A 27409-nucleotide genomic window follows, 5' to 3' on the forward strand; every position below is an offset into this window, starting at 1 on the left:
GATAACTCTCTAATCGCCTTCAAAGCGTAGATTGTAAATTTCATCTCTTCAACACTCAGTCTAAATACGTATCTTAACTCCTGACTCATCGATTCAATAAAAATTGACTAATTCTCAAGTAACTACGATCGTAACACCGTAGTTTCTCAATTTGGATCTTGTTTCCAAGTCATCCTTGGGTTTCTAACCACGTAGATCCATATAGACATAATTTCAAACCCTCCTTAATCCCTGGACTGTAAATTTCACCTCCCAAAATCCACCCCAAGTCGTTTCTCACCTCCCGCTCCATCTCCAAAAAGACTGCCAGATTCTCAAGTCACTGCCCCCTGAACCGTGCTCTCTCCTGCAGTTTGAACCACATTCTCAAGTCACCTTCGTCTCCCTGGCTCCCCTCTGACCCCAGCTTCTCAGCATCCACCCTCCCTCGAACCCCATCTCCCGATCACTCATTCCCAATACCCGAGCGAGTCCTCTTCCCGCTCGGAAAGGCTTAGCCTCCTCGCCGCTCGTCCCTTTCAGGCCCAGTCGGGTCGATTTCGATCGGCGTGTTCCCCGGTAGCCCAGTGAACGGCTGGAGCCACCGCGAGGCACCTCGCGAGGGTTGGCGATCCTCCTTCGCTCGCCCCGCGACTCCGCCGCGGTGGCAGGGCGAGGCGGGGGGCGAGCAGCTTGGCGTCCGCGGGGAGGGACGAGGCGGAGGGGGGGGCAGACTGCCCGGCGGCGGCGGTCGAGCGAGGAAAGCGTTGCCATCGCTACGCCTGAGTATCAGCTTGCCTTCTGGTTGGCCCGCGAGACTCCGCGGGGTGGCGGAGCGGCCTCGGACGAGGTATTGACGCGCCTTCGTCGGACTGAGAGCGCCGAACCGGCTCTGCGCCGCGGGAGGGGCGTGGGAGGGGGTAGGAGGGGGCCCGTGGGCGGAAGGGAGAGGGAGAACGAGGGGACCTGGAGCCCCGAGCGAGAGGCGACGCGCGACGCGCGGCGCGGCGGGCGCGGTGGGCGCCGCGGGGAGTGGAGGGAGCGCGGCGGGAGGGTGAAAGCTTGGGAGGGAGAGGGAGGAGGCGGGAGGGAGGGGAGGGAGTGGGAGACAGACGGGAGGGAACCAGAACGCAGGCTCGTTCAACATGGCCGATGCGTTCGTACCCCCACGCTGATAAACGTGCTCATATTCACTGATAGCCGCTCCCACACGCGTCAGCAGCCGCGTCTTTCCCTCCTCTTCGCCTCGTTTCATGCTCCCCCTTTCTTCCCCTCTCCCTGGCATGCCCCTTTCTCCGTTCTTCGTCTTGCTCCGCTCGTGTCTGTCGCGGAGTCTGCTTGTCTGAATCTCCTGGACCCCTGTGCCGCTCCTTTTTCACTCGGCTTTTCTGTGTCATATTCCTCTTCCGTCTCTTTGAATCTTCTTCAGTCTGTGCACCGTACCTCACCCCCTCCCGCGCCCCTCTTCCGGATGCTTTTGTCTTGCGTCGGACTCAGGTCTCCGAGTTTTTGTGAATTTTTATGCGAATTCGTTTCCCTTTTTCCGTGTCGGATTTCTTCTGTGACCCTTTGAGCCTAGACTCTACTTTTTGCGTCTGCGATCCCCTTCTACATCTCCTCCGCTGTCGCCAGTGTCTCTTGGTGGAGGGCCTAGAGTCCTTCTAGGGACATTTTGATCGCTGTTTAGTTTTGTCTGAATTTTCTGAAGTTTTTTTTCTGTCGAGTGGACTTTCATCGAAAGTGGTAGCTTTTTCAGAAATGCAACTCTGTTTTAGAAATTGTAGTTTTCTAAGAAATTTTGCCTCTCGAAATCTTCCATTCCTCGAATTTTTTCTCCTCACTGTTTTCGCTCAGCTTTGTTCCTTCGCGATTCTCAGAATTTTCTGCACTCCGTGCCTCCTTTTTCCTAGTGTCTGTTCAAAGATTTGCATATTTTTTATTATCTTCTCGCTGCTGGCTCTCTCCCCCCGCTCCGCGAAACCCATTTCGTCATTCCCCTCGGTTTCACCTGGCGCAACACGTTTTCCAGGAAGGCGACGCTCGTCGCCTCGATCCTCGAGAGACCTTCGGCGAAGAATTCTCGAGTACACTCGTGCAGAGCGCGTCATGGTGCCGTATGGGGAAATTACGGGAGAGGACTTACAACGCGCGAGATTACAGGCGTTACGTAACACCAGATAACCAAATAGAGGAATCGATTCCTTCCATGGTCCCGTATTTTCCTTGCGAAAGGGAGACCCGGGAAAACGGTTTGCCAAAGGAAAAGGCTCTTCCTGTAACGCTCTCCAGCGCCGTTACGTGGTTTTGTTTGGAAGAGATGCGACCATCTTCTCGAACAACAAGTGGAGAAGGTAAATGTAGCCTTAAGCGCTTCTTTCGCAATAGGACCTAGATTGAGCCACGATTCCCTGAGCGATACTGTTCGGTATTTCGAATGATCATGAAACTCTGCATTCAGATTTTTTTCACTCAATTTCTCGGTGTTTGTATTAGAAAGTATTTGATACGACAGACTGCTTTACTACACGAGGTGTACTTTGAGGCTGGCTGACTCCTTCACAGAGAACAGACAGAAACCATGCCACATGTATGTGCGTGCATGTATATGCAGAGTGATCAGTTTAACTGGAAAGCCTTCGAGTGTTGGCAACGTTTATTGTAAATGATGTTAGTAATTGTAAGTGCTGGGAACGGTGATTAGAAAGTTTCTAATTAAACTGATTACCCTGTGGATCTTAAATTCAGAATACAGTAAAAGGTGTCATGATTACACGGCTACACTAGGTACTTGCTCTAGTGGATGCAAGAAGAGGAACTGAGAAGATTGTATTGCAACAGTTTTATTCTTTGAAGCAAATACTATGGAAACGATTTTTGCTAAAAGTAGTAAAAGTAGAAGATTATTCTGACACTCAGGTATTTTATCTTCAGTTTCTTTCGATGAATAATTTTCCACTTTTTCTTAGCTCAGAGCCTCGTAAATTTCCTCCCCCACCCTTAAATTTAACAACAAATATGAAGTTTCACTCAAAACTTAATATCCCAAGAAAAAAGAAAAGGATAATAAAAATTCTTCCAAGGTTCTTAAATTTGACCTGTTTTCTAAATATTTTACAGAGTGCTGAAAGTATTTTTATATTTATGTGGACGATTAAGACCTCTCTCCCCCTCCACCCTCCCCAAGTTCAACAGCCCCAGACACCGAATTTCAATTTCCAACCAGGTCGAAATTGGCCAGTGTCTGAGACAGCGTCGTACTGGTAACGTCCTGGCGATTTTATTACCAGGTCCCATTAAGACCAGGATTACATTCTAATTAACAAGGAGTTTGTCGTGCGGCCTACCCCTAATCCGTTTACGAAAATTTCAATTTCTCGGCCGCACCTAAGTAAACCCCGAGCTCTGCTTGAACCGCTGCGAACTCGCTGGACACGTGCACCAGTGCAAACCACCGACAGACTTTGCCTTCCGTCGAGCCCCAGATGTATCGAAAATCGCGCGGGCTTAATCCCTCCCTCTCGAAGAAGCGGCGAAGGCGAGGGAAATCGCGAAGAAAATTCGCTTGTGATCTTGGGAATTTTAATCGATATTTTTCTATTTTTCTTTTTTCTTTGTTATTTTGGAGAGTTGAGTGGTGGGGTCTAAGTGAGAGGATTGAAAGGGTGGGTTGTGATGGAAATTGTGACTGTGATTGTGATGTTGAAATGGGAGGAGAAGAATGATTGTACTTCTGGGTTTGTATTTCATATTATGTTTTATATATAGAGAGAGATTTCAATAGATTAAAGCTTAGGTTGTGATCACAAGGATTTCGTGAATCCTACAATTACCTAAAGGTGGGTCTACACTAAATGTTACATGACCTTTTAGAAGACAGAAAAGAGAGATATTATACATGTTTCTTTTCTGTCTTCTAAAAGGTCATGTAACATTTAGTGTAGACCCACCTTTAGGTAATTGTATTTTAGGTAATTGTATTTAGGTAATTGAGATATTATAGATGTTACATAGCATGTAGTCTAGACCCACCTTAAGAGTAGCTATATGCAGCTTTAAGGTGGGTCTACGCTACATGCTATAGAGATATGTAGGTGGCCTTATCACCCTGTATATTAGGTAGCAAGTATCTCACAACCACCCCTCGCGATTTCCACAACCCCCAACATATTCTGTTTCCAAAAAACTGTCCTCCATTCTCAACCAAAAAAATTCCTAAAATTCCCCAAACCCTCTAAACTGTTATCTGCCTACTCGTCCCCATTTGTGACACCATCCCCCTCTCAAAAGCTGGCTCGCCTATCGACTGCACCCCCTCCCTTCGCCTCTAAATATTTCATCCAGTCTCGAATCAATGTAGATATCAACACGCGCAGAGGACGCGGAGGCACAGAAACGTTCAGGCGAAAATCCAACAATAAGGGGGTGAACTCTTCCCTAGCTTCTGCGCGAATAATCTAACGAGCAAACGACGGCGGTCTGCGTGGGCTCGCGTTGACGGAAGTCGACGTTAACCTGCGTCGAACGAGCGTGTCGCTGGGGTCGGCTGAATTAGTTATAAGTTGTCAACAATTACGAGGAGCGAGCCACTCGAGGGGAAGAGGGTTCCTGGCTGGCTCCATGGACAGGCGATCGAAGGCGATCAAATATTCTTGATTACAGCGCTGCCTCGATATAAGCTCGATGCTCGATTCAGAAAGCACTTGGGTGATATTCTTGGAGGCGACTTATTGTTAGATTTCTGAGCCAAGTATATGAGAAGTATATTTCTTTCAAAATGGAGGAATTTAATATTCAGTATTCAGGTATTACGTGAAGAAATTTAATATTTAGTATTAAACATTAAATTTCTTCATGTTTAAATAAATATATTTCCCTTATTCTTGGCTCAGAAATCTGAGAATAAGTTAAATCTTCAATTCTATTAGCGTACCTAGTGATAATTTATTTAACATCCCTTCTTTTTCTTTTCCTTTTAGAATTTTAAGTTACATTCTAGTGTCACTAACAGTATCTGGATTTTAATTTATTGCAATTTTCTCGCACCATAATTTCAAATTTATGTTATTTATAATTATTAATTCTAGTTCTTCCAAACAATTTGTATTATACTACACGTACACCGAACTGTAACGACGATGGTAATTCGAGGGAAGGGTAAACACGAGCGAAAAAATATCGGCGCATTAACGAGGGGGAGGCGAATTGTTTAACTTTATGCGGAAATTAACGATGGTAGACAGCCCTCGCTCGATGGCTCGCGTAATTTCACCCCCGTTATCGCTCTCGCGAACGACGTCGCAATTAGAAATGGCCACCACTTGTCCCGACCGATGGAATTGCGAGTTCGCTGTGTTATTAACTGGCAAAATGGAGGACGAGCTGTGTTATCGTTTTAGCATTCGCCAAACGAGTGGCAAATTTTTTCTTCGACTTTGAATACCACTCTTTCTTTACATGGATTCGTAAAAATTTGAGTTTGCATAAATATCTGTATCTTTATATTTTATATACATATTAAACTTTGCAACAAAATTAAAGGGTTACTAATTTTGGGGCGAAAAATTGTTGATATTTGAACTGCTGTAACTTTGAGGGAAAAAATCGCAGAGGACTGAGTCTAGGCTCATTTTAAAGGGTAAAGTATCTACTTTTACATCCCTGAGTTGAATTTCACCGAAAAAAATTTTCCATTTGTCTGCAGGCTGAGAAAGAGGAGGTTATTTTTTTCCCTTTTTTTTGTTCGTATTCAAACTACTCTCAGGAACTTGATAAATTTTTTTCGGGTATCATTTTGCAGTAGATTTCAAGCTTGAAGTCTCCCCTTTCCTGTGAGCCTTCAAAAATTGATCTACGATTTTTTCTCGCCGAGTTATCGCGCTCTGAATGAAAAATGAGCCTCCAGCTTTGGAATCACGCAGCGATCCAGAGCCTGAAAAAGTGGCCAATCTTTGAGCTGCTGTGACTCCGTCAAAAAAAATCGCAGGGAGGTGAGCCTAGTCTCATTTTAAAGAGTAAAGCCTCTATTTTCTCATCCCTGAGTTGAACTTCTCCAAAAAAAATTCTCCACTACACGAGATGCCGAAAAAGAGGAGGTGATTTTTTCCAGAATATTATCCGAATTCAGACATCTCTTCAGAACTCGATAAATTTTTTTAGCGACTAATTTTGCAGTGTATTTCAAGTATGAAGTCTTCCCTTTCCTGTGAGACCTTAAAAATTGATCTTCGATTTTTTTTCGCAGAGTTACAGTACTTTGAATAAAAAGTGTGCCTTTGGTTATTCTGACGCCAGCGGTACACTTCCTTCAAAGTTCAATAAATCGACAAGAAAAAATCATAGCTCACTTTTCAAGAGCTCATTGCAAATGGGAAACTTTCAGCTTTAATTTCACCTTAAAACAGATGGCGAAAAAAATTTATCAACTTCCTGAGTGCCATCTGAGTCGGAAAAAGATTCTGGAAAAAACCACCTCCTCTTCCTCAGCGTATCGTGAAGTGGAGAATTTTGCTCGGACAAGTTCAACTCAGGGATCTTAAAGTAGAGACTTTGCCCTTTAAAATGAACCTAGGCTCAGCCCTCTGCGATTTTTTTTCACGAAGTTACAGCAGCTCAAAGATCGACAATTTTTCGAACCAAAACTAGCGATCCTTTAACTTTCCTTCGTTAAACATAATACGTCTTCAAGACGTCTTCAGGACGTCTTCTGCGCTGGAATTCGCGTGAACACCCGCAGTCTAGCGATGTCTGTAGACACGCTTTATTAATGCATCCACTCGGCTCGAGGCAAACAGCGAAAAAAATATTTGGAACAAATAGCGGCGAAATTTGCGGCGAAGAGAGCGCGGGCAGATAGAGATAAGTAACCTTGCCTCAAATATTTGTCCCATCCGCGAGAGCGTCGGTTAATTGTAGTAACGTTAATTAAAAGGGGCGCCGCTGGTATTATGTCACGCGTGGAACAGAATGGAATAACATTTGCCTGTATAAATCGTCGCGTATGAGGCACACGTGCCTTTTTTCCCCTGATTCGCTTGATTCGTAATCGCCCTGCGAGAAAATTCGCTTGTTTTTCGCGGCAGGGGTGGAACCCACCCCCTCCTCGATTCAAAAGCGTTTAAACGCCCCCGACAGCTCATTGTCGCAACTTTTTCTGCCCCTTTGTAATAACAGCGAATTTCGTGGCTACTTCCCTTTCGGAAAATTCCCTGGAATTTTTGAATATTTTATTACGAACTTTTTCCAGGGCTTTTTTAGTGCTCTGGATTTTTTAGTTAATTCTTCAAGCATTTTCTTCTTTCCTTTATTTAATTTTCACTCGAGGGAACATCTTGAAGACACAGGTTTCGTTTTAAAGTTGGGTACATTTTATTGGGGATAAAGTAGATAATTAAATAAGAAATAATTATTTGGGATAATTGTTTATTATTTTAGGTGCCTCATTATTTTTGGTTCACGTTTAATGAGAGGAAAAAGATTTATTAGAGGTTTTATGTTTGTAGTTTCTCGCTTCATTTGACTGAATTAAATTAGTGGATGTGGAATCTAGGGATTTTTATAATGCAACTAGATTTGCTCTGGAAAATAGACGAAAAAAGAAGGTTTATTTGATTATAAATTATGTATTTGCAATTTCTCACTTCATTAGACTGTATTAAATTAGTGGATTTAGAGTCTGGGGATTTTTATAATACAACTAGATTTGCTCTGAAAAATTTATTTGACTAAAAAATTCAAAGTTATTTCGTTTAGAGGCAAATAATGAAATAATCCAGAGAAAAATTATCTACACATTCAAATCAACTGAAATACACTTCTTTTAATTCACACCTAGAGGAATGGGACGTCTATACTATTTCAAGGACCATTTTTGAAATATTTCACCTTGAACTCTTCCAAAAGTCATTCGTTTCTATTTCTCCCTGTAACTCGTGGTCACTGATTTAAGCCAATTGCGTGGGAGTTGAAGGCAGCTCTGGTCTTCTGAAAATAATTCCGCGATCCAGTTATAAAATAAAATCGGAAATTATACAGAGTCCGCGGCGCATGGCGCGATGCGTGAAATGCATCAAAATTGTTTGCAGTTTTTATCATGTTTGCCGTGCACCGAATTATATCGTATTTCCATAAAAGCCATTATACTCCATTAAAATAAAATTCGCGACCGTGGACACGCTAATCGATCGTACTTTCGCGCAAACTTTTTGTTGCTACGCGTTTGCTGCACTTGGAATAATATTTTTATTTTTAATACGCGCCCCCGACCCCTGGCGCCAGTGGCCGCAGCAATTTACAATGTTTATTCGCCGCAGACGATTTTTATGAAAATGTCTCTGGCTACGTCGCGGAATATTAATAATAATTTGAATGGGAAATTGTTTGGACTTTGACGTCTGTTAATTACGACAGATCGTGAATTGATTTTTGAGGGGAATATTTATTCCATAGTGCAAATAGAGGAATTGAAAAATCAGATTCCGTGCGGTTTTTGTACTTTTATTCGCAATCATTTCTTTTTGCTGGATGTTAGTGACATTTTGTGGTTTAGGCACAACTTATTTCGAGTCTTTTTTTAACTTACATAAATACTATTATTTAAGGGTTAATTATTGAATAAAAGAATCAGATTTTGTGTGTTTTTTGTGTATATTAATTGGGGATTATTTTTTTTAAATAGATAGTATTACAAAGACGTGTTATTTTGTGATATAGGTACCTATTCTGGGTCCTTTTTTAAACGACATAAATACTATTATTTAAGGGTTAATTATTGAATAAAAGAATCAGATTTTGTGTGTTTTTTGTGTATATTAATTGGGGATTATTTTTTTTAAATAGATAGTATTACAAAGACGTGTTATTTTGTGATATAGGTACCTATTCTGGGTCCTTTTTTAAACGACATAAATACTATTATTTAAGCGTTAATTATTGAATAAAAGAATCAGATTTTGTGTGTTTTTTGTATATGTTAATTGGGGATTATTTTTTTTAAATAGATATTAGTATTACAAAAATGTGTTATTTTGTGATATAGGTACCTATTCTGGGTCCTTTTTTAAACGACATAAATGTCATTATTGAAGGGTTGATTACTGAATAAAAACTTTGAGAATTTTTTTCAATATGTAGGTGATTGAAGTCTCATGTGTCAAAGAACAGATACGTGTTCAGAATTACGTGGAAAAATCAACACATTTGCGCAGCATTCGTTTTACGCGAGAATCCAACTCGCGGGAGAAATCGAGATCGGCATGCTGTACTTAAGTGTCGTTTAGTACTTACGCGTAGATATCTCTTATCTGATATTATTCAATCGTCTGTCAGCCGACGGACTTTCCACGGTATCTTCGATGCGCCGCGCGTGTTGGAAAAAAATTCAAAATTACAAAACTGTCTGAGATAAAAATTAAATTCAGTCTAAAATGGAACTACACCTAAATCTTAACATTCCAGAATTTCTGTACTTGAATATTCAATTTTCGCAAAAAATAAAATACTCTAAAAATCAGATCTATTAATCTCAAAATTCTTCAGAAAATTAATCATTTAAAATATTTGAAACGTCTCTGCGATCTACCAATCCAAATTTTTCTCGTCACTGATAGGATGTCTGCTCGCAACTCGCGTGATCGATCACATTAACATTGTGTGATGCGCCACATGATCGCCTTCAGCGAATTGCGATTCAGCGTCACAGTTGTGAGAACCGTAATCGCGAAATCGAACGACTCGTAATCGCGAGAGCTACTTTTGTAATGATAGTGACGCAGAGCGACTGAAGCCCCTTATGATTCACAATAGTGGATAAACATCTGCCTACTATTATAGTCATTTCCTTTTTTTTTTAATTTTAAATTTTTCGATGGCAAATTTCTGCAATGCTTGCAGACTCAGCGACACAAGAAATTATTTCTGTGCCAACTGGCACAGTGGATAGTGTTGCGTTGGTTGTCAAAATTATTTCCAATTTTTTCTTCCATTTTTTATTTAAAATTTTTCTTCAGCAAATTTCTGCGATATTTGAGGTAGGAAATTATTTCTGTGGCAACTGGCGCAGTGGATAGTCGCCTCGCTGGTTCTACGGTCAGACATCTTGTCACTGATTCCCCACGAACCTTGACTCCTCGCCTTTGCTGGCGACGCGAAATTCACGCTTGCGCAACCATAAATTAACGAAGCTGCAAATTAGCCTGACTAACACCGCGTGCACATGTACGCCCGTGCAAATATCTGCATACAAGCGACGCAGTGCAGCCACGCACTCGCGCCACCCGTGAAACTGGCTAACGATATCCGAGGGTATAAAACTACTATATTATGTGGCTACTATATCCCGAAAATATCACTGGATTTATGAACTTGAGAAAATCATTCAGATTACCACGATTTATGATAGTGGTATTCAGTAGTAGTTTAAATAGCGCAAGGGGAATCAGATTTGAGGGAGTATAGTTGAGGAGTAACTATAGTTCACAAAAATTTAAGCTTGATAATACACACTTTTTATCTTTGGAGGATAGTTCTACTTTTATTTTTGAGAGTTTTCATTTTGGTGTAAAAGTATAGTAGGTATAGTTGATCTGCTATATCTACTATTTAAAATACTGTAGTATGTCTACAATTCCATAGATTCAGTATTTAAGGTCACTATATAATATAATAGATAGTTATAAGCTACTATAATACACCACTTTTTTGTGGACCAACTATACCACCAGACACATTCAATAATTTTCTTATTATACTTCGACTATCTCCATTTTAGTGTACCATCCGAAAACAATATAACACAGTACCAATTCATGTTTGTTTTATCTACTATACTACCCAACTATAAAGAAAGTCAGTGACTGGCAAAAAATTGTGAAAGTGAGCTTTTTGTATTTCTATACAATTTCATACATTCTCGTGAAAAAGTTCAAAAGACTCAATTTCATATTTTTTGGCAGTTTCTATTTTTCACCATAGTTGGCCAGTATACTCCACCGCGACTATACTCGTTCCAAGCGTTTAATATCCTCGAATTACCAGCGCGGCTGATCCCCATGTCCCCAGGAGCGTCGCTGATAAAACCAGCCGATGAAGCGTTAAATTCCACAGCGAAGGGGGCTCCTGCCCTTCGCATCTTCCTGGCCCTCGCGAAGTTTCGACGCGGAGAGAGGCCACGAGAGAGGAGAGCGTTCGTGCACGCACACAGGGAAGCCTCTCTCCGTCGATATCGGGCTCCCCCTCCAGAGCCCTCACGACAGCCCTCCAGCCCCCACCCAGCGCCCCTCGCATCGCTCGCGCCCCACCAGGCCTCTTCAGCCCGTCAGGCGTCCCCCTCCCTCGCCCACTCTCGCCATCCCCTCCACGCGAACCCTTCCTCCTTGGCGCTCCCCTGTCGCGTTCTAACCCTCTTTTTTGCCTCTTCCACTCGCCCCTCCACCACTCGCTCCACCTTCGACTCGAGGCTCGGGACTCTTCCACCCTTCGGTCTTCTTTCGCTCTCCCTTTCTTCCCACCTCCCCCCTCGATTTTTTCCACACTTTCTTCCGTCCATTTTTCCACCCCTCCTGTCTTACGCCACCCTCCCTACTCTTCTTTCGACGCTGCCCTCCCCCCTTTCCTAGCTTCCGACTTCCTCCACTCCTGTCTCCCCTTGGCGCTGTCCTCCCCCTTCCGCCACCCCTTCTAGTCGTCGCGGAGAGGCTATATCGAACGAGCCCGCGTACGTGGAACCCTCTCCTCGCCCCTCGCGCTGGTGTCTGCGCGCGCGCTCGCCTGTGTACAATCAAACATTGTTCATGATTTAGTCAAATATTGGCGAGATACACAGGTTTGTAGTGCCTCTCAATGTATATCTGGCTGTGTATCATGCCGAATAATCCGCGGGAGATTGCGCCTCGATTGTCCACCCGTTAACTAAGATTCCTGCTCGACGCGGGACCCCGTCCTTTCGCGACGATTCGATGGTGATCGTTGGTTGCCTGCTTCTGGGGATGGTGGATCTATTGGTGATTGATGGACGGAGTTTTTTTGGTGATTTAGTGGCAGTGGGCGATGCTGAGGGATGTTTCGAGAAAGTATAGTTGATGTAGTTGCTTCCTGTGGGGGGGATTTTTGAGGTGTAAGTTGAGATTTTGGGAGTGGTATAGTTGGTATGGTATAGTGGAGTAGTATAGTTGGCACAGTAAAGTGAATTAGTATAGTGAACGTGCAATCTGGAGTAGTATAGTTGGTACAGTAGAGTGAATTAGTATAGTAAACGTGCAATCTGGGGTGGTATAGTGATTTGTGGTGCTTGCAATTGAAGTATGCTCGACTGTGTGCTAAATGACAGAACTATACTCTTGTGTATAGTTGATAATATAGTATAGTGGTTGTGTGACATACAGTGGTATAGTTGTTTGAGGTGCTTGTAAGTGAAGGGCATTTAACTATGTGATACATGGAAGAACTATACTCTGAAGTATAGTTGACAGAATGTATAGTGGATATGTGAGCCAGAATCGTGTGGTGCTTTGTGCTATTTGCAAGTGGAGAAATGTAGACAGACGCTTTGCTGCATGACAAATGCAAGAACTATACTCTTAGGTATAGTTGATGGTGGTATAGTGAAAAAATATAGTAATTTTTACTATTTTCTAGAATCTGAAATTATTGAGCCACAGATCAGTATTAGAATTTCGGTACTTTAAACTACTATACTTTTAGGAATAGTCAACAGTGCTATAGTAAGTGAATGATAGTTTCTAATATTTTTTTAGCACTCACAAGTAATACTCTATTGCTCTAGACTCTAGTCTCTAGGCTTTCTAGAACTTTCCAAGCCTCCATAAAAATTCACTAGTACTATAGTAGTTATATAGTTCCATAGTGTCTCACAAAAATATCCAATTTATTGGCCTGAATCGAATCGCTGAAAATTTGACGCAACACTTGACTAATTAATACTATTCAAACATCGACCTACAGTTAACTATATTCTCTCAACTATGGATTATATACAATTGCCACATTACAATCAAAGAAAGAACGACGTTTTTAAACTCCAAACACAAGCCCCAATAAAAAGCCTTCTTATTACGAACATCCACCTATAGTCAACTATATGGCGTTCAACTTAGGGGTCAATTTAAGACCCATAAAAACCAGCTAGGTGTAGTAAGAACTTATAATGCGTGACGTAAAAGGGGCTGATAAGATAGTAAAAATGTCGCGGTCGTTAATTCGGTCGGCGGTATCTACTAAAGGAAAATCAATACTCCAGGGAACACTAGTCAAATATCACAGTATAAACTTGTCAGTCCTTTACTGGTAAAAATACCTGTAACTAATAGAATGTCAATACACCATTACAGCTCATTTTTCATAAAGAAGAATAAACTTGACGACAATATTTACAAGATAAAATACTAGTCGTTCCAAAAGGACATAAAACGTGGCCATAATATTTTATACTAACATATCTTATTTCGTCGGAAGCATAACAAATTTGTACTACTTAAAATATGTATATTATAATTTACACTACTTTGCAGAATGGATTCTTCTTTCCTCGTTGAAATAATAAATATAAAAATGTAGAGCTGTACATAGAGAAACGAAGTTAATTAATAATAAACTTTACAATACTTATAAAATAAAGTATTACTTGTTTAAAAGAACACAAAATATAACCATAATATTGAATCCCAACATATCTTATTTCGTTGGAAATATAACAAATCTGTACTACTTAAAATCTGTATATATTATACTCTATACTACTTTGCAAATTGAATTTTTCTTTCAGTGGAATAATAAAGAAAAAAATATCTACAGTAATTTTTCCACAAATTATTTCCTCCATTCTGACTCGTCTCACAAAAAAATATTTCCCTCGAGGTCATTTTAAACAGTCCAATAATCTCTCAAAGTCACAACTCTGCATTAAAATGTCTTCAAGAATTCTCCCTAGTTCCTTTCACCATAAAACCCCAGCACTGAATTTCCCCCAAGGCCTGTCATTTCCACAGAAGTTTTCCTTCCCAAATCGTCGCAGAGGCTCGAAAAGATCCCCGCGATAGTACACAGGCCCGATTGGCCGCGTTAATCTCCTATTACGTGTCGAAAGATCGATTGCATCACGAGATTCGTATCGCTGACAGAACGACACGTCCCCTCCCCAGGTGGAATCAGTCGAATTTTTACGGGCGCTCGAGCCACCAGGTGGATCCGTAATTAATGAGCGACGTATCGATTGCACAGACGGATTAGGAGATTACTATCGATCGGGATTGTCCAATAAAACGCTTGGAGAGTCGACGAACGCCTCGAGTGCAAATGCACCCTGGATGGAAGTCAAATATTATGACGCGAATTTGTTAATGCCGCTGACGAGTCAGCGCTTCTCCTTTTTCTGGAGACCTCGGGCTCCTGATGTTGGGAGCCTCGCGTGGGGTGTGGAGAGTGACTGGGTTGATAAAATTGAGAGGCGATGAGCAACATGTGCGATCGCCACAAGAATTTGGCGTGTCTGTCTGGGGACAGAGATTAACTTAGGAAGATTGTACTATCGATAATTGTATGCTCGTGTAATTCCAAACAAATGGAAGTTTTTTTAATATTAGGGGTGTAGTGGTGTCTAGATTTTTTTTGAGACATTCTTTGGGATCTTTATAAAGGTGAGTAGGCTGTTTTGTATTGATTATCTAGACAGTAATACTCTCTTAATGTTCATAGATATTCCTGGTGGAATTTAGTTAATATTTCAAAATAATATTTCTCACTTTTTACTGTTTCTGTAAAATTGAATTTTATATTCCTTGGAAATTTTCTCGCTTGAATTTTTTTCAGTAGAGGGTGTAGTAAAATATTGATATTTAATTTTGAGTGGCTTTTTAGTGCATTATTATTTCCCAGAAAAAATCTTGTTATACTCTATCAGCTTTATTATGATCATTCGTAATATGAGTTTATAGAATCTGTTGCTCGATATAATTACAGTTGTTTTCATACACCTGTTGACAGACTATCGTACTTTCGATCTGCTCACTGATTCCAATGAAGCGTTACACGGGTGTTCCCCACATTTATCGTATATAAAGTCGCGTGATTTCAATCCATGGAGGAAACGAAAATTCACTCGAGCTATCAATACTTTCATGTGATTGTACTCTTGCTACAATATTCATGGAATGTCCATTAATGCTCCAAGTGGCCATAACGCAAAACATAGCTCACATATTTTTCAAATACAGTGTGACCTCGGGTTTAAGTGCCAATTCCATTTATAAAAACACTATTTATAATTCTGTTTAAAAAAATATTATAGTTCTATTTGTAATTCTATTCGTAAAAGTATTAAAATTCTATTTACAAGTCTATTTAAAAAGATATTAAAATTCTATTCGTAAAAATATTAAAATTCTATTTATTGAAACAAAAATTCGGAGAAATTATCCCTAGATGAAAGAACTAATTAGTGAGTAATTAGGAAGCATTTGGTCGAAGCTCTTCTCAGTTTCCAAAAAAGGGATGAGGATTTCCAGGGTTCAGAAAAAGTTCGACAAAGATCTTTCGTAGAAATACGTGGATTTATTGAAACATTTACATCCTCGTTTATTCGCGTCGTTTCTCCCGATCGAACCACAGCAAGCCATCCCTCTCGATCCCGCGCGTACATCAACCGATCGCTTGTTAAACATCGACGAGAAAATTGTCTCGAAACGACGCAGCGAGAAACGTATTCCGTGTTGCGGCCGATGGAGAAGGACAGAAATGGAAGCGTACGATGCATGATGTACATCACTCCCCCGCTATAAGCTCGCCATTCGAATCCCTTCACAATTCCCCTTTCCCATGTTCACTTTCCCCCAAATCGAATCTCCCTGAAACGAGCTTGCAAAGCCTTGCAAGCTACAACCTTCTCCCCATCGAGCTTACAGCGAGTGAGTACCATATCTCGGGGCCAGTGGGCCCCTGGGATGTCCGATTCGTCGCCAGCAAGCGGATGAATCTCGGAACGCGCAGGAACAACGAAAGCGTGGACGTATCGGACGACTTCGACTCGAGAATTCAAATTTCCCGCGCGTACGTGCGTGCGCATGCTCCGCCCACCCCGCCCCCACTCTCGCCAATCGCCTAACGTGATTGGAGCGCCGTGGGGAGGGGGTATACGCGTGTGACGAAACAAAGGAACGGTGTCTGTGTGAGTGTGCGTGCGTGGAGCTTAGAAAAAAGAAAAATATAGAGGAGCACTTCCTTTTTCGATATTATTTCTCTCTTTGAGGTTAATTTTTGCAAGATCAGTCCTGGCTAAATTGGAACGAGATCAGCATTGGGTTAGAAAAGACTGGAGCAATGAAATAGAATTAAAATTAGAATCTTTATTATATCGAGAGACTCGTTAGTCTCAAGTACTTAATAAGTAAAAGTGTTATAAAAAATATGTATAATTAAAATCGTCAGAATATTTTACATAAAGAAACTTTGTCTATTTTGCTATCCAAGTGTCATAATAAATATACATAACTAAAATCTTTATTCTACATAAAGAAACTTTATCTGCTTTGTTACCCTTTCTGCATTAAAATGCATTCAATTTATTTAAAAAAAGAATAAATATTCTAACAGCTTTCTAACAGAGTAGCCTTTTTGAATGAAATTTCTTTTTTAAACAAGACTGCTGCTGAAAAAAAGGCCACAGAGTTCCTGCTGAAATTTTCCTCGACAGAACCGATAAAACATACTCTCTCGATATTTTTCTTTTCCCTAGAGCGTGGACGACGAAACGCAGAAACGATTCGCACGTTGGATCAGTGATCTGCGATGCGCGCTTTTCCCTGGCCTCTCTCACTCTCTCTCTCCCCTCTCGCGCGCTATTTACAGGGTGTCCCCTCTGAGGGGCGTGTTTCAAAGGCACCCCTCGTGAGGGGGTTGGAACTGCTGGGGAGCTCGAGGGCTCCAGCTGCTGGAGGGACGCCTTTGAAACTCGCGGTACTGTCTCTCTCTCTCATTCATACTCTATATATATATAATATGTATATACCTAACATAGTGTATCGTTAAAGACTCCATTTATTTATATATTTATATTTATATATTTATATATATATATATATATAGCTCTCTGTAACATATATAATATTGTACATCGTACGCGTTTACGTTGTGCGGCTATCTACACGTATCATACAAAAACACTGGACGTGTCCTGCGCGACGCTTTCAACAAAATTCTTATGTGATTCCGTATTTAGGGTTGCCTTCGTGTGTGCACGAGCTGTGCCAGAAAATGTACGACTTGAGGATGGAGCAAAGACACAGTTGAGACCAGGTCAATTGCTGGCATTTTCAGCTATTTTAGGTATTATAAAATACCTGAAAATTCTGTCTTTCAGTATTCCTCTCACTTCAATTGACTCGTTAATGAAAAGTCCTCTTAAAGCTGGGCCCACACTGTGTGTCATGTAACAAAGTTCTGTAACTGTTTAGAAAACAGTAATATTTCTCTTTTCTGTTTTCTAAACAGTTGTACAACTTGTTATATTACACGTGTAGACTCAGTTTAATGCATTCATTTCAGTGACACGAAATTTTGATTAATTCCATGATCACTTTGGAACAGGTACCTGTCCAGATTTCCCTGTGTACCTTCGAATTAAAATCATTTATGAAAAAAAGAATTCTTATACGTAAATCGAGGAATTATCCTTTTTATTTAAGTTTATTCATTAATGTATAAGACTGAAAAAAGAGTGTTACACTTTGAGTAATGCTCCTTTTTTTATGAATGATTTTAATGCAAGGGCACAGGTACTATTCGTGTCCTACGAGAAGTCCTATGGAGAGCATTGGAGACAATGGTTTTCAAGGGACTTTTGGGACACTAATGGTACGTATACTTGTACCTTATTCTGGACCAATTATACAAGGTGTCCAAAAAGATTGGGATCAAACTTGTACTACATGTTATTAAGGTGAAATAGATGAAAAAGGTTTGTATAAATTTAAGTAATGAAAATCCTAGGCTTTAAAAATATTTATTTATTTAGGACATTTTAAGTCATTCATAAGACGTTTTAAAGACCTCCAAATTACGTCTATTATACATTCAGGCTTAAAATGGACATAAAATAGACATCTTGAAGACACCTTGTGTGATCTAGGTTCCCATACATTAAATCATAAAATAAATCATAAATACCTCTTTAAAAACTTATATCTTTCCAATAAAACATTCTCAGACATAAGTTCACATGACCTTTCTTCATCTATTTCACCTCAGTAACAAGTAATATAACTTTGCTCCCCACCTTTCTGGACACCCTGTATACAGGATACCATTTTCATTGATTTTAGGCTATCATCTTTATCGACTAAAGATCGTCTCCTTTTCCCTTCCTCGAGGTCGAACATCCTCTAATCACAGCTCGCGTGGTTGCCTGTCCGTGTACCAGGAGAGTGCCCTGTCCCTGTCCCAGAAGATGGCCCACGAAATTATCTTCGAGCAGTGTTTTTACGCAGCCCCTGTTGGGACAGGAGCAGCACAGTGCCCGCCTCTACGCGGGGAATAACGGGCGTCTTTGCAAGCCCACGTTCATTAATTTAGACTTATCTCTCACGGATTATCACATTTTGCGCCCTCCGCCGACGGGTCTCGAGCCATCGAGCGGGGTCTCTCCTTCGGGGTTCGATACATCGAAGCCTCGAGGCACGAAGAGCTCCTGCGTAGAGGTGCGCGAGAATTGGGAACTTTCGAGATCGAGTCGAGGCGAGACGAGAAGACTTGGTTCGAGGCGAGACGAGATAGAGACTGTCGAAAGTGTTGAAAATCAGGATTCTCGAAGATCTTTCTGGGAATTTCGAGACTCAGAGTTTTGCTTCAACCTTCTTCAGATCAATCAAGCTGAATTCTAGGGATTTGGGGCAATTTGATTAATGTGAACCTGGTGTTTTACTTGACTTGAAGCATCCCTTCAAGTTCCTATTTCGTCTAGGCACGTTCAGATTAGTTACTCGAATTCAAGTCACTTGGCTTTAGCGATTAGCTTTGGACCAAGGATTTTCAGAAATACCGAGACATCGAGATTCCCCAAGTTTTCAAGAATCTCAAATATATTCGAGAATCTCGAAATTTGAAAGAATCTCGAATATATTCGAGAATCTCGAAATTTGAAAGAATCTCGAATATATTCGAGAATCTCGAAATTTGAAAGAATCTCAAATATATTCGAGAATCTCGAAATTTGAAAGAATCTCAAACATATTCGAGAATCTCGAAATTTGAAAGAATCTCTAGATTTCCCTAGATACTTTCGAGACCTCGTCTCGACCTCGAAACAAATTTTTGTCTCGTCTCGAAATTTTCGGGACCTCGCACACCTCTAGTCCTGCGACCTCTGAGGCACGCGACGCTTGGAGGAATACGTGATTCATGAGGAGGCTGTGTTAAATTAGGCTTAGAAGCTGAGATTTTGGGGTGAGATCGAAGAATACCTAGATATACAGTATGATCGATTTAACTGGAGAATTTACAAGTGCTGGCAGCATTTATTGTGAATGCTGTTAGTATTAGAAGTGTTGCCAACACTTGTTAGAGGGTTTCCAGTTAAACTGATTACTCTGTAGTTATAGTCACGAGACATTGTGAACTTCTTTTTGCAATTGGCATTCTTTTTCTTAGATGGAGGCAAGTAGGATCTTTGGATAGCTGATTCAGATGCAATCCTTGACAAAAAGATTTCCATCAAACGTCACAGTTCGAAATTAATTATAACCAACATGTGTGTCTTTTAAGTGACCATATTGCCCAACTATGAAGAAATTTAATAATCGCAGAAAAATTTGAAATTTACTTTTTTGCAGCTTTGGATAATTTTCAGCACTTTGTATCTCGTTTTAGATGAAAACAAAATAGCTGTAAAATGTTTTCAGTAGACACTGCTTTTTTCCATAGTTGTGCAATACAGTGCTGCAAAAGTGACTATATTTTTTCTAGTGAAGATTATGTCAGAGCTCAAAGTGACTACTTCACTCATTTTGCAAGTGAAAATACTGTAATTAAAGATGACTGTAATTAATTCACTCTGACTGTAGTTTAACATCAGTGGAATAGGTGGTCTCAGAAATTTCGAAATGTTATAGTTGCCAGATTTTCGACAAATGTTTTTCTACTTTTACTTGAAAAATACAGATATAGTCCATTCAGAATTTTTTATTCAGATTCAAGTGGCAACAACTATAGTTTTCTAAGAGTAACTATACTTTTCTGTAGAGTAACTATAGCCTTATAGAAAACAGTTGCTGTCTGTTGGAAGCGATTTTCAAGAAAAAGTAAGTGACTATAAAATGATTAAGGGTGACTATACCATCAACTATACTACTTAAAATTCTTTTTTTAAGTAACAGAATATTATCTAATGCCTCAGTGAAATTTCCTAGCAAGAAAAGTCAACAGTTTGCACTTGGATCTCTCTGAAACTGGCAACCTGCAGAAATGGCAGAGTAGAAAACGTGAAACTGCACATGTTAGCTGAAAGTCAGAAGATTTTATTTTTATAGTCAGAAATTGACTTTCTTTGCTCTTCATCGGTTGATTTTCTCTTCCACTTTCATTGCATTTCGAGGAAAACCTGACTTTCACTTCCCTGTCCTTTTAAATCTAAAATCATTTTCCATGGCAAGGATCATCCTTCAATGAAGGAATAAATAGTTTGGGAAATTGAGATTCTCTACAGAGCTTCTACAGAAAAAAAGAAATGTGTCGCCTTGATCAAAAATTCGAGACACGATTCCAACTTATCGTTTTGATCTTGATTCCCGATAATTCTAATTGTAGAATTAACGAACATCGCCAGACTCGCGTAACAATGGACGATAAGTGTGAACAGGAAGTGCAGATCGAGGAATCGAGATCAACGACCGGTGAAAGAGGCATGTGTCATCGAAGGAATACAGATAATCCTAAAAAGACCTTTGCTATCGGTTTCTAGTATCAATCTACAGCTTCGATAAACACTCGTCTAGCGATTGTTGACGGAGCTTTTTGTCTCGCTGGGAACACAATCGTGAGTCAAAAATCGTCGTGACAATCAGTGTTGTCAGTTCGAGGAACTTAGAATTTTCTATCGAAGAAGAACATTGGAGTATTTCTAGCTTGGAAATTGGGGCTAAAAATCGAGAAAAATTAGAACTTGGTGACTTAGATTCATTTAAAAAATTTTTCTTCATTTTTTGACACTACAGTTGCCTCTCACCTATTCTACTGTCACTTTGAGAAAATCTACTCTTCTTACTTTTTTTAAATTTCTAGTATCCCAAGGGTGTTAAATAAAATGTCACTTTTTCAACAAAAATCGCGATTATTATTTTCAATTATTCAATCTACAAGCTCCAACTTGTTAACACAGCCTCCTGGTAATTTTGAGATCACAAGGCAAAATAACAGAAAATCACCTTCCTGAAAAATTCAATTTTTTGAAAGACAGGATTTGTTCTGCAGGAACTTTTTTCTAAAAAAAATAAGAATTCGATAAAAATCAAGTTTGTATTAAAAAATTGAGATTCAAAGCTTCTAACACGAATTTCTCAAAAATAAATACACGACACACTATTTTGCCTTGCAATCCCAGAATCATTCTTCGAATCTCCTCAGAACGAAGATCCTCATCGCGCAAAAGTTTCGTCGCTCGCGAGAATTCAATATAAACGCCGTAATCAGATCTGAGACACCATTTACTTCGAACAGAATGAAAGTACATATAATACAATACATATCTGATAGAAAAGTGAACGAAAGGGTCCGAAATATACAATATACAAAAGAAAGAAGTCCTCGTGCTTCGAAGCTTCGCGATTCCCCCGACAATTTCTCTCTTCCCAACTTCCTCCCGTCGAAGGAAATTGCACTCGTGTATTGCGAGAAAAGTATGGTTCGTGGGATGAAAACGATCATCTTGGAAAAGGAACGCAGAAGACTGGCCTCCGAGGTGAATTTCGCGAGAAAAATGAAAGTCGCCTCGTGCATCGTTGTCGCTTATCACAGAAAACTGACGCGTTTCAAGGGAGCACGGCGGGCCTCGAAACCGGAAGTCATCGTGGAAAACGGTCCCGAGCGGGGCAGAGGGTACACGGTTCTCCTAGTTTCCATTTCTCGCAGATTGCTATCGTATCGCAGCCGTGAATCACGCGACTCGAGTGCCACTAGACTGGCGTCTCGATATTTTTTCTGTAACCTGTATCGAGACAGAGAGGTTGACGCCGATACGACCTCGACAGACGTTTTTTGGAAGGAGAGACAGTGAGAATTGATGAAATATTGGAAGCTTTTTTAAGGGGCTCGATGAGGATTGAGAGTAACAGAAACTGGAGCTAAAAGTGATTTTCTGGGGCAACAGCTTTTAGGTAAACTTTTGTCTCGATAAAAGGTCGATGATAGAGTCAGCTTCTCTGGCAACTGTGTTTTTAGTTTGCAGTTTTTAGTTAGAGAGATTCTTAAATTTGTTGAGTTTAGTTTTGGCTTGATAGACGCTTTTGCCAGGGTAATCTCGATAAAAGCTCAGTGTTAATAGTGTCTCAATAGAAGTTTCCATGGTACACTGATGTCTCCTTGGAACTGTTTTTTAACTTTGGACTTCGATTTTGAAATGCTTGTACATTTTTTGAGCCCTTGATTGATTCTACGCAGAAGTATACATATATCGAGACAGTAAAAATAGAAGCTTCCAATATTGTCAGTGTTTCCATCCAAAAAACATAAAGTATCATAAAAAGTGTCTTCTCACTGATGGTAGAGAAGCTATCAATGGCATAAAGTCAGAGAAAAAATCTCGAGACAAAATCTAGTTTCCCCAGTATCTTCTAAAATCACTTTCAATATTCTCACTATGGCGATATCTCGATAAAAGCTTGGTGGTTCACATTCCCTAGAATATTTTCCTGCACCTTCGCCTTTGAGAAAGCAAACTTGACTTGCCAAGTCTCAGAAACTGCTTTCTCAAATGCCCTAATCTCTTAAGGAGCTTATATCGAAGCAGTACTGTACCTCGACTCTAGATTGCAACAGATTTACAAGATTCTCAAATAGAAAAAAACCTGCAATCTTCTGATTCAAATAAAAACTAACTCTAAAATATCGTCTGGATATAGACTCAAGCCCAAAGCTTCTATCAAGACTTAACAAACAAGACAACAATAAAAACAGTCCAAACTCTACAGTACTCTCGTTATAGACTCACTCCCCGACCTTTTATCGAGACACTACCATCGCCCAAAGCATGGAATCACGGCTGCTGTCATAGAACCACGAAAAAAATTCTCAGCTCTACATACCCTCGGCCAGCTCGCGGCCGTCGCTCCACCCCAACCCTGGCCCTCGTCGCGACGCCCCGAAACCCTCCCCCAATCCCTCGCCAAGCAGCTCACGACCAGGTCGAGACGTAACCCCGTACCTCGGAGTCCAGCTTCGTCGCGGGCTGCTCACACGATGTCCTCTTCCTCGTCATCCTCCTCTTCGTCGTCATAGTCGTCGTCGACGGGCCAGCAGGCGTCGGTCTCGTTATCCTCGCAGCGTCGCCGGCGTCGCTGTGGGCCCCTCTGCGGCAGGGGCGCCGCGGGCTGCGAGGACACCATGGAGGAGGACGAGGACGAGGACGACGACGAAGAGGAGGACGAGGGGGCTGGCTGAGCGGGAAGAGCGAGGTTGGCGGAGGTCGAGGGTACGCTGGCGGCGTACGCCGCGGCGGCAGCGACTCAGGCCAAGGCGTAGGGGTGCGTGGCGTGGTGTCACAAGCCTGGAGCAGCGGTGGCGACGGAGGGCGGCGGGGGCGCGCTGTTGCTGGCGACGCTGGTCGCGTGATGGTACAGGGGACTCTGGTAATATTCCTGGTGGTGGTGGTTCGTCATGTTGTGCATGGGCCCGCCAGTGTTGGACCCCGTGTGCATGCCATTGTGATGGTGGTGGCTGGGGGGCGCAGAGTGCGCGTGAGGGTGATGAGAGGACCCGAAGTTCGCGTAACTCTGGTGCAGCTGTTCGTACATCTTCATCTCCGGAGGCTTGGTATCCTGGGCCCCTGGAGAGGTCCCCGCAGCGCCTGGCAGTAGCCTGGTGATGCTGAACGGGTGGCTGGCGGCAGTATATGGAGGCTCCTGTTTCAGGCTACCCGTCATGCTGTGGTGCAGGGCGGCTGGGTCGGAGATCAGGTGAGGGTGCAGGCTCCTGCTGACCATGGCCGTCAGCTCGTCGTGAGCTGCGCCCAGGTCGGGCCCCAGGACACCGCAGATGTCTGTAGTATCGCTTTTCAGAGCGTGGTGTTGGTGCAACTCTGTCGCGTGGTGGTGGTGGTGAGAGGACACCAGCGAGTGGAGGTCCTTGTCGTCTTGCTGCTGGGGCCCGTGGTGCAGGGAGGATGGTGTCTTCTTACCTGTATGGTTCAGGTCATGGGACGTGGGAGTCCTGCGTCCCGCGGCAGCCACGGCGATCGCGGCTCCGCCGTGGCCCTGCTGTTGGTGTTGCTGGTGCTTATTGTTCTGCCTGGTGAGCTCTTTCTTCTCGTCTTTGAACCTCTTCTGCCGACGCAGATAGCAACCATTCTCGAACATATTCCCACTCTCGGGATGCAGGGTCCAGAAGGACCCTTTCCCAGGCTTGTCTGGGGTCCTGGGGACTTTGACGAAGCAGTCGTTGAAGCTCAGGGAATGCCTGATAGAGTTCTGCCAGCGTTGCTGGTTCTGTCGATAGAAGGGGAACAGGTCCATGATGAACTGGTAGATCTCTGAGAGCGTGAGCATCTTCGTAGGCGCGTTCTGGATAGCCATGGTGATCAGGCTGATGTAGGAATAGGGTGGCTTGGCGTGGGTGTAGCTCCTGCGGTAGGACTTGTCAGTTCGGGCCCGCTGGAGGGCAGAATTGGGGGAGTCTGGCTCGGTCAGGGACAGAGGGTCCCTGGTGATCCCTGCTCCGCCGCTGGGTGTCAGTGGACCGTATCCGACGGCGCTCATGCAGGCGCCTCCGCCGCCCATGGAGGTGCCTCCGTACGTGGTGTGCGCGCCGCCCATGGACGCCATCCCCATAGCCGTGCCCATGGCGCCCATGTTGAATCCCCCGGCGCCCTGGGGGCTGCAGCTCGATCCGACTCCCATCGACATGCCCATGGACACGCAACCCATCGAGTTTATCGAGCTGTACGTCGGCGCCATGCTGCCCATCGTGGACATCGCGGCGCTGGTCATCGCGCCGCCGAGGCTACCAGCGTCGCTGTACAGCTTCTGCGACTGGAGCATGGTCATAGAGCTAACCGGTGCCGGGGTGGCGGGCTGCTGGCTCCTCGTCAAACAGGAATCATGAAAACCGCGGTACCACGGCTGCTGGTAGTGCGACGATCCCTTTATCTTCTCCCGTGATAGGGCCCTGGCCCAAATATCCTAGACACCTATCGAGTATCCTACTTCCTTAACACTAGAGACCTAGGTCCAACTGTGCACACTGTCTTCGGCTACCCCTCCAACTATCCCTCACTGTCTTCAGTTAAACGAACCTCCTCAGGGCTCAGTATTCACTTCACTCACGTTCTCGAAGAACACAACGCGCACTGAAGCTCCAATCGCGTCACTAGCAGTCACCGTCCAAGAGAACTCGACTAACACTCGGATCAGCGACCGAATCGGCTGTTTCAATAACCCCGACGCGAGGATCCTACGCGGCGCTGGTCGCGCGGTCAGCACGGGCTGAGCACACAAGCTTGTTTGAGCGGGGCCTGTTTGAGCCGCCTCACCTCCACTCTCCCTCATTCACCCAGTGTGTCTCTCTGTGTGCCGTGTGCTGATGGAGGCCGGTTAGCGAGTGTACTCCGCTACTCTTCAGCCTGCCGACCTTGTTCAAACACCCCCCACTCCTTGGTCGCCGCGCCACGCCTCCCAGCGGCGCGCTGGCCAGTGGCGGCGCGCGCAGCCCCTCCACCGCGCTCCGCTGGCCAATGGCGTCGCGGTGGGGGGTCCCTCGCGTGGCCCCTTCGTATCGCGTGCCTCCGTGGCGCGATAATGCGAGCGTACGCGCTGGCCTGGCTGGTCGTCTGCTCCAGGAGCGGCGTTCGCCGCGCGCAGCTGCGCCGCTTGCGCAATCCCGCGGGCTGCCTGGACGCCCTGGCGACGGCGTCCCGACGCTTCCGTCGCTTCTCGCTCCTACCATGTCATGTCAACCGTCCGTCCACCACGCGTTTGACATCGCGCGCGTCACGCGCCGCACGCTGCCTTCCTCGGCTCCGATTCTGCCCTCTTTCTCTCGCATCCTCCCCCTGTTCGCGGATCCGATTCTTCGTCTCCTTCCTCCCGCGGCTTCGCTCAGTGCGAGCAAGGACGCCACGCGTCGCGACGCCTCGCGACGCCTCGCGAGATCGACACCGCTGGTCGAGGAGGATCGAGGAAGAGGAGGAACTGGCGCTGCGAAGGAATTCAGGTTCGTTTTCTTGTTTGTGGGAACAGAGTTGTAGGAGTTAGCAGGTCTGAGGTGGATGAAAGGAGGGTGGCTTTTTTGGATTCGGGGGATGATTAGGGAAGATGGAAGTTTGGTATTATGGTCGTTCATGGGCATGCATGGAGAAGCTCCTCCAGTCATTTTTAGGGGAATTTGAAGCTACATTTTTGGAGAAAAACACTTAGAAAATCTTGGAAGCGATCTGACATAAATCCAGAGAAGAAGATGAATTTTTTTAGATCCTAGAGAACATCAATTCTATTCTTATTCTTATTCTCATCCTGTTTAGGAATATGGAGGCAAATAATTATTCTTCAAAATGGAGCTACAGTGCTTCATTATATTTATACTCTGTATGCACAGTATTTTTCAAAGCACAATAGAATATACTAGAAATTAATTTCAACTAAAAACCAATCAAGAAAATTTCTTAAACTTAGCCTTCTAGGAAGTGGATCCTGCTTCAGAAATGTCTTCTGCAAGTGCATTAATCTGTTAAAAATATTTCGTCATTTAACTCGTTTATCCTCTAAATGAGGATATCTGGCACCTCAGATGTTGAAAGCCACTTTTGAGATAGTTAGGTGAACACTGGCCACATTTGTTATTTGTCTTGGATCCGATTGACCATTCAGCTAGAAATCAGAGTGTTTGGACAGCTGTGAGATCTATGTAAAAGAATGTTAGCGACTTCTTTAACAAGTACAAGAGTCACAAGAATATTAGTCAGTTTGATAAAACTTTAGTTTCCACCTGTTCAGGTGTTTGCATCGTCTCTTCCAAGGCTGACGATTTGATAAAATTCTGTATCGACAACATTAGAAAGGATATTTGATTAAAATTTCGACGACTCGAAAATGACAACCAGTTTGGCAAGCTTGTATTAATTTAGTTAATCCAAACGCGAGATTTCGTTGTCTGTTTCGCAGAGTACACAGTCTAAACAGGTTGGTTAATATTTAACTATGATACTATAATAATATTTAATTACGAC

At 42.9% G+C, this 27409-nt stretch overlaps 1 protein-coding gene across 1 annotated transcript; it reads right to left on the bottom strand.

The window, feature by feature from the left end:
- Nucleotides 1–23690: 23690 nt before the first annotated feature.
- On the bottom strand, nucleotides 23691–25428 carry LOC143181617 (silk gland factor 1). The gene has a single exon (XM_076382137.1). The coding sequence runs from the start codon at nucleotides 25230–25232 to the stop codon at nucleotides 23730–23732; it is 1503 nt and encodes a 500-aa protein (XP_076238252.1). The 5' UTR covers nucleotides 25233–25428; the 3' UTR covers nucleotides 23691–23729.
- Nucleotides 25429–27409: the final 1981 nt, after the last annotated feature.

This window comes from Calliopsis andreniformis, chromosome 7 (assembly GCF_051401765.1).
Source record: "Calliopsis andreniformis isolate RMS-2024a chromosome 7, iyCalAndr_principal, whole genome shotgun sequence".
NCBI lineage: Eukaryota > Metazoa > Arthropoda > Insecta > Hymenoptera > Andrenidae > Calliopsis > Calliopsis andreniformis.